The sequence below is a fragment of the Talpa europaea genome (genome assembly GCF_964194135.1).
Source record: "Talpa europaea genome assembly, chromosome: 2".
NCBI lineage: Eukaryota > Metazoa > Chordata > Mammalia > Eulipotyphla > Talpidae > Talpa > Talpa europaea.
This window is the reverse complement of record NC_140068.1, coordinates 90,055,773-90,063,377: the sequence shown is the minus strand read 5'-3', so window position 1 is coordinate 90,063,377 and position 7,605 is coordinate 90,055,773. Positions and strand designations below refer to the sequence as shown.

Genomic DNA, 7,605 nt, shown 5'->3' with positions numbered 1-7,605 from the left:
AGGGGGTAAAACAAAAGGTGTGGGAAGTTTATTTATGAGGTACCCATGTCCCAATTGCAATGGACTTTCTGATTAAAGAGGAGTGGGGAGGAAGAGGCAATGTTGAGAGACATGCAGTGTTGAGAGTAGTCTGTGTGTAGCTCTTGATCCTGACACGATGATATTCAAAGCTGCATTTCTTAAAAGATTGGTCTGAGTCCTATGTAGAAGCAAAATTTCACATGTCAATTTATGAGAGTTGCCAAACTCCAACTAGGTTTCCAGAAATAATGTGTTCATTCTGATTATCAGACTGCCTTTCCCCAGGCTTCAAGTGTGATAAGTCATTGGAATTTGACCCCAAGACTATTGGCAAACAACAAAGCACTTTATCACACCCTTGCTGAGGCCCAGAATGCTACTCATAGCTAGTTCTCCACTATAGTTTTTATTATAAGGATCATCAAATGTCTTACTCTATGAAAAAAAAAAAAAAAAAAAAAACCCTAATACCTGTAATTGCAGAGGAAGCCGAGAAAACCAGTATTTTGACCCATATGGTAAAAGATTTGCACAGTAAGGCAAAAATAATTTGTCAAATTGAATTCCAAATTTCCTATCACCCCTTTCATTTTATACATCTTTGTATATATTTATGTTACATATGTAAATATGTGTTTGTGTATATTTAGGTATTTTTTCTTTTTTTTTTTTCCCCTTTAATTTATGTGGAGAGAAACAAAACATCAAGAAAAGTCTTACTCTAAAAGTATGATAATGAATTTGTCCCTGCACTGCCTCTTCTACCCCAACATGGAGAGAAATGAAATACTTTTTGAAACTGCTGTTTTGTATCAGGTTGAAGTGTGATAAGAACAGAAGTCTAAAGTACAAAGATTATATTTAACAAAGATTATATTTTCCTGGTGTCTCAACAAGCCCCTTCTTAAATCCAATTCTTTAACACTTGGGAAATAGCAAACCCTGTGACAGACCCCCAAATTCACTCTAAGGGAAAAAAAAATCAAGTTGGTATGCTTCACTCATAACACCACATTAAAGGGGGAAAATAAAACTCCTAGTTTTCCCACTACCTCTGATACTGAATCACTGGCTAAATGCATGAACCTTCTTCTCCCACCACGAAAACAAGATTGGACAAAATGCTACTCTTCAGAGTTTACTGTTCTCAATCCCAGTTGAGAACATAAGCATAATTCTCTATGGAGCTTAAAAATACAAAGAAACCTGGCAATGCTCTCCAACCTCACTACCAAATTAGAATAGGTAAGAGGGGTGGGGAGTGCAGGGGGGCTCTATTTTTTTAATGTGGTTTTAAATTTCCTGTGATTTTGTTGAGAACCACTTTAACAATGATTTATTAAATCATTACTCTGCACTAAACACTCTGCTAGGCATAGAACATGTATTACTTTACTCGTTTCATAAATGAATTCCCATTGGTTCAGTTACAGAAACTATGCGGTGGACAGAAGAGAGGATGAGTTCCCTACAAGGAGGCTCTAAAACCCTGCCTCTTCAGTACTTTGACAGTTCTAGTCCATCCTTATTTTCTCATTTTATTTGCTCTTCCCACTGGGCCCTCTCTGAAATAAAACTCCTAGTTACAGGAGAACCCACCATTACCCAAGTCCAGAACAACATACGTGAGTACAGAACCTCATTGGACCACCAGAAAAAGATATTTATTTTTCCAAGTTGGTCACCACAAATTTGTTAACAACATAAAGCTCTATTTTGTAATTTAAAAAGAAAAACAGCCCATTAATTCTCTCTTAGGATGAATTTAATGACATAAGGATAATTTCAAGTAAATGCAAACAACAAAAGATGCAAATTAAAATGTTCATCCTTCCTGAAATTTCTCTTAAATAGCTGAGAAATAAAATCAACGCTGCCACCTAGTGGCAAGCCAAACAAATGAGATCACCTCCAGGAGTAAAATAGGGGTCATAGGCCCAACATTTGGTTTTCCTGCCTAATTACTAGGTTACTTACTCATTACCATCGTGCCCCTCCCCTGCAAAAAGAAAGAAGAAAACACAATAGAAGGGAAAAAAAAAGAAAACCCAACATATACCAAGCAATCCGTCTCCTCCAGATTCCAGTCCAATCAGGCATACAGCACCCCAAGTCTGGCCTGACATACTACGTCACAAGATACTTTCCTTTGGCAGGTTTAAGGCCAGTCTCATGGCCCAGAAGGAATGACACAGGAGAAAGTGGGTACATCCAAAATGCTCATGTGTTCAAAGTGTATACACGGTAATTCTGATGTCTGTTGCCTCAAATACCTCTTCAATCATTGCGGATACATTTTCCCATTGCAGACGATCAAGACCACATCCGATCCTGAAAAAGAAAAAAATCCCCATTGGTTGTGGAGGAAGGTATCAAGGAATCAATCCTTCCCTCTTCCTTTAGGTTGTATCCACCCAAAGCATAAAGACAAACTGTCTAGTCTCACATCTATAGACAACTATGGTGGGAGTTCAGAAATTAATTCTGTTGAGTCATTGTGAGTCATCCAAGACTGCTCCCAGACAGTTCTAATATCCCATAGCTGTCACTTCTCTTTAGCCTAATAAGGTACCACTTCCCAATTATTTCAGGCTACATTAGAAATGTGTAACTCTGCTGTGACATGGTAGACTCATTATTCATGTCTACTGATGAAAACTAGCTGTGGGTAGTTTAAAAATACATGAATAATAATGGAACATTTAGAAAGATAAAAAGCAGAAGAAAAAAAAGGACAGGTTCTCTGCAAAAAGGAAGTCAAACCAGAATGTTGGGAAATTCAGGTCTTTTCAAAATCCAGGTAAGAAACCTAAATCAGCCACAAAACTCTACCTGGCACCTTTCTTCCAACATTTTACTTTATTTATTCTCAACATCTCTAAGGGAAAAAGAGAGGCTAAAATTTTCTAATTTCACATAACATGATAATCAAAACCCAGAAAAAAATAGCAATATAAAAAAAAAAAAAATTCAGCCATGAACATATTAAAGACCTGTGTAAAATGAGGGACCTTGGAAGATACAATCATAAGTAACTAGGGGCATGGAAAAAAAACCTGCATGCTAGGTCAGCACTGACTCAAAACTAAGTGATGAGAAATGACCCCAAGCAAAGAGGATATTGACACCCCTCACCCCCCAATATCATTCCCTTAAGTTCTCAATAGCTAGTGTGTAAGATGGAATATCAGGGACTTACTCTTTGGCTATTACTCATGCTGACCACAAACAAGCATGCAGTTTAAAAAGCAGTAAAAACTTACAACTTTCTTCTTACAGGATTAACTGGTTTGGGACACCCAAGTGGCCCTGAGGGACACCAACTGCTCAGTCTTGGTTCTTTAGCATATATTGCTTCAGGAATAGAGGATAAGTTTCAGACAGAGATGCCCATTCAACAAATGTGACTGAACAACAATGGTTCCTCCGTACTAAGCAGGCTGAGGCAGGTATTTTAATTATACTGACTTAATCGAGTCAGGCTGAAAAATGTGTATGCCTTGGTGAAAGGCCTGACCACTATTTCACTGGTGATTTTACAAAGTTTTTACAGTTGTCTATATTTAAGTTCATATTTTGGGTTATGTTAAGCTTTTAAGTCACTTGTCTTTGGGTAAGACAATAAATCCCACCAATCAATTAAGTCTTCAATTAGGAACCTGGATTTCCTTGCCTGGGCATTGAGAGGTCAGTGACTCCATTCTTCAGACAATGGGACTTCATGGCCTCCAAACTCTTCTGTAGGTTTTCATAAGTTGGCTTGTGTGAAGCCCTTTTCTTTGTAATCTGAATACAAAGAAAAATTCAAACTTCCATTAATCTAAAATGATAGCCAACAACACACCATCCCATTCTCCCAACATTCTGATAATGAAAATAAAAAGTTTATTTTTATAAAATAGTCCAGAGTAGGATGACAAATATTACACCATCCCTTTCAGTTATAGGAGGTGCCCTCAGGAAAATTCCCCTACTAGGATGTGAGAAACCCAGACATTGCCATGAAATAAACTTTCCTTTTCCGAAGAAGTCCTGGAGAGTAGCAGGTTATGCCTATTGTCAATTGCTTTTAAGCAAGTTAAGTGAAGTCTTTGTGCCACTTCCAAAAGATAAGCTGCTCATCTATAACAAGAAGAAACCTACACCACTTAAAAACTTAATTTATTTCAAAATTGTGCTTATTTTTTCTTTTCTATACTAGACCAGAAAGTAATAGTATTCCCAACAAAACTGGAAAATAGGGCCTACCTATTGGCCTAGGGGTTAAAGCTCAGCACTGTCACTGCTACAGCATGAGTTCAACCCCTGACCAGGGAGCTAACCCACATGGCACAGCAGACCTCTCCTATCTTGCCCAGTGCTCCCCTCAGTAGTGTATTTGGGTAAAAATCTCCCTTTTCGGTAAAAATCCCCACCGTTTCTGGTGAATCCTCTCACCCACACACCTCTAACCTACATACCAGTTCTTCTATGCAAAATAAAAAAAAATAACTGGAATTCACATCAGCCTCAAGGACAGCATTCAAAGGGGCTACAGCATGTTCCCTACTTGATGCTTGATGTGCTGTCCAGATCAGGCACGATTGGTTATAATTCACTAAGGAAGCAACACTCTTTCTGGAGCTTTTGGACAGAAAAGGAGCTGGGTATTACATATCACTACAATAGGAAAGAATGAGAGAAAAATCCCTTTGGCCTATCTGTCTCGAGATATTATTTGGTTCTATCTCACTATTATTAGGAAGGAGCATGGGAGGTAGCCCTAATTTTTACCAGTCTTAGGCACAGGTCTTTGCTGGATGTCTCTGTATTCTTTCCCTACAACTGGGATGCAGCTTCATGTTCCTTTCCAATCCAATACGCCAAGTAGCAGCACCACTGAATCTAAGTTGGTATGAGATCATATGCTTTCTGACATTTCTGGTTGTCAGAATGAAACATCATGATCAACACAAATGCAGTGTAGCCCATCTGTTCACCAATTCTTAGAATGGATTGAGAATTGTCCCGTCTTACCAAGTAATATATATATCGCCCATCTCTCTTCAGAACAGCCACTTCTCCAGATTTCTTTTCTAAGAAAAACAGTTACTTAATAGTACAAAGAAAAAAAGAAAACCAAAACACAGATCTCCACTCTTAGATTTTTTAAAAATCTAATCTTTAGTAAGACCTGAGATTACTTCTGAACCAGAAATTCCCCAATCTGAAATAAAACCTACTATGAATACTTTATTCCTTATCAGCCTTCCTAAATACTGTATTCCTTCATTTCCAGGTTTTTTAATCATGTTTTCTCAATCATGTTTCCCACAACACCCCATCTTTTGTCCTGTCCCTATTTTCAAATACACCCTTACTGTTCACTTAAAAATCTTGCATTTTTTAACTTGCCAAATGTGTTACATACAAAGAGTTAAGCATTATGGGGAACAAAAATGTATGTTTCCCACTTATTAAAGAGCTTCCAGTCAAGAGAAGCTGTGATGGTTACAAATAACTGCAATGCAAAGCTGTAAGAAATTGCTTTCTTAAAGGAGTCACCTATGGGAACTGATTCCAGTCAGCCTGGCAACTGTTTCATAAGATCCACATATGATGATTCTAAGACTCATCTTTGACTTGAAATCATTGGTAGAAAATCATGAGAGGTATCTATAAAGAAGAGGCTCCGAAAATCCTCATTGAAGAACAAGTACAGTATCAATAAACAAGATCATGAATGCCACACCTGTGGACTTTGCTAAGCACATCAGTTAACAAAGGTTTCAGAGAAGTAATATAATCAATAAAGTTTTATAATAGAGAAGAGAGGATTAGAAACTTTTTAAAACGTTGGCCTATAAAGTACCCAAACTAGAGGTTATTCTGTGGAGGAAAAAAAAATGTAAACAGAAGAGTTAAAAGCACTCTTTGGTTAGGAGCCCCCTCTCTGCATGTCTATCTTGTTTAAGAGCTCAAGAGGATGTTTTAGTCAGGGTAGAAGAGGTAAACTGTTTTCAAAACTCACGTTGATTCAACAGTTCCTGCACCCCTCCAAATTTCTTCTTGAAGAGGACAGCTATCCCAGCACCCATTCGACAATCCTCACTGATACAGTGGCATAAGGAGTCTGTTTTGGGGCATGCAAAAAGGTCTCCTTTCATATAAGTGATCTAAAATGTGCAAAGGGAAAGAAAAGATTTTATTAGATACAGAAAAATACTGAGGTCTTTCATGTTCCTTTACTGTGTCCCTGGCCACTATTTCTCCCCCTCCTTTATTTAAAGCCAGATCCTCAGAATTTCAGGATTAACTACAAGAGATTAAAACTTGTATAAAAGGAAAGTGATAGATGGCCTGCCTAGGGTTGTATTAGCCTCTCTGAAGTAAATCAGCGGAAGAGAAAAACACGACAATTCAATTATTGGTTTAATTAGAAAGTTTATGCTTTTGACCTCAATTATTCTGAATTTCTGTTCATCGTTAAGTTAATGGTTGTTACGCACTCTGCTTCCTTCTGGATCTTCATTAGGGCTGCCGGCCATGATACTGAGTCTATCTTCAGAATTTAAGTAGTTTCTTCAGCTATGAAAAGGGAAAAATAAGTACAAACGCTTAGGCGGCCTGAATATACCATACTCAGATTGCCCTCACCGCCCACTTATTTTTTCCCCCAACTTTTATCGTTGAATGTGGGTTCGTTTGGCCTCTAGTAAACAACACAAAACTCCTCTTGGGCAAGAAGAGGAAGGATGCCCAGGGTCGAAGGCAGTCTCCTGCTCATTTTTCGCGCTCTCCAAGAGCGCCCCGCACCGCCAGCGGAAGAAAAGGCGGCCCCAAGACACGCCTCCTCCTTTCTCCGCGCCCAAGCAAGATGGATTTAGGAGACTCTTTTCCCCTAGTGGGTTTGTCCTAGAAGAAAAAAGGAAGGAATTGGCAAGTGCCATTAAGCCACAACTAGGGAGTGTAGTGCCGAGCTGCAGAGAGGGAAAAAAGAAGCGGCCTCCCAGAGACTCAGCCCCTCTTGGCGGGGAGGGGGCGGGGGCAGGAAAGAAGGTTCACGGAGAATCCTCCCATTTCTGTCTCCTACCCTGGGGCGGGGCAGTAAGGGCGTAGGGCCTGTTCTGGGGTCCCCGAGGAGGAAGCGGGAGGCGCGTTCAAAGTCCCAACGTACCCGGGTTACCCTTCACCAGAAAAGTCGGCCGTTAGGAGGTCCCGCCCACGGGGGATGGGCTCCGGATCCGGCCCTGGTAGGTGGGAAGCAGCGGACGAGCCCAAGCGCGGAGCCAATCCCGCCACAGTCCCTTAATTGCATGCACCTAAGATGGCGGCCCACCACGCAAAAGCGGGGCGGAAACGAGCCCCTCTAGCTAGCCATCGAGCCTGCACTCTTTGGTGATGGCCGTCGAACTTCCGGCGGCAAATGCCGCGGAGTCTCCAGCTGCCGGCCGGGCATGCGTAACGAGACCGCTGACCGGCAGAGGGAAAGAACGGCGCTTGCGCATTAACCCCAGGGGTGTGTCTCCAGTGGCCGCAGAGGAGGGGTTGGGCAGTTGGCGAAAGAACTAGTGTGCGCCTGCGTAGTACTACGTTCCCGGCGGT

At 40.6% G+C, this 7,605-nt stretch overlaps 1 protein-coding gene across 1 annotated transcript; it reads right to left on the bottom strand.

Moving 5' to 3' along the window:
* Positions 1–2,249: 2,249 nt before the first annotated feature.
* On the bottom strand, positions 2,250–6,548 carry OARD1 (O-acyl-ADP-ribose deacylase 1; the record flags this gene model as incomplete). Its single annotated transcript, XM_084228241.1, has 5 exons — positions 2,250–2,352; positions 3,695–3,807; positions 5,038–5,096; positions 6,032–6,176; positions 6,510–6,548. 5 exons carry the CDS (start codon positions 6,546–6,548, stop codon positions 2,250–2,252), a joined length of 459 nt encoding a protein of 152 aa, XP_084084367.1.
* Between the last annotated feature and the right edge of the window lie 1,057 nt (positions 6,549–7,605).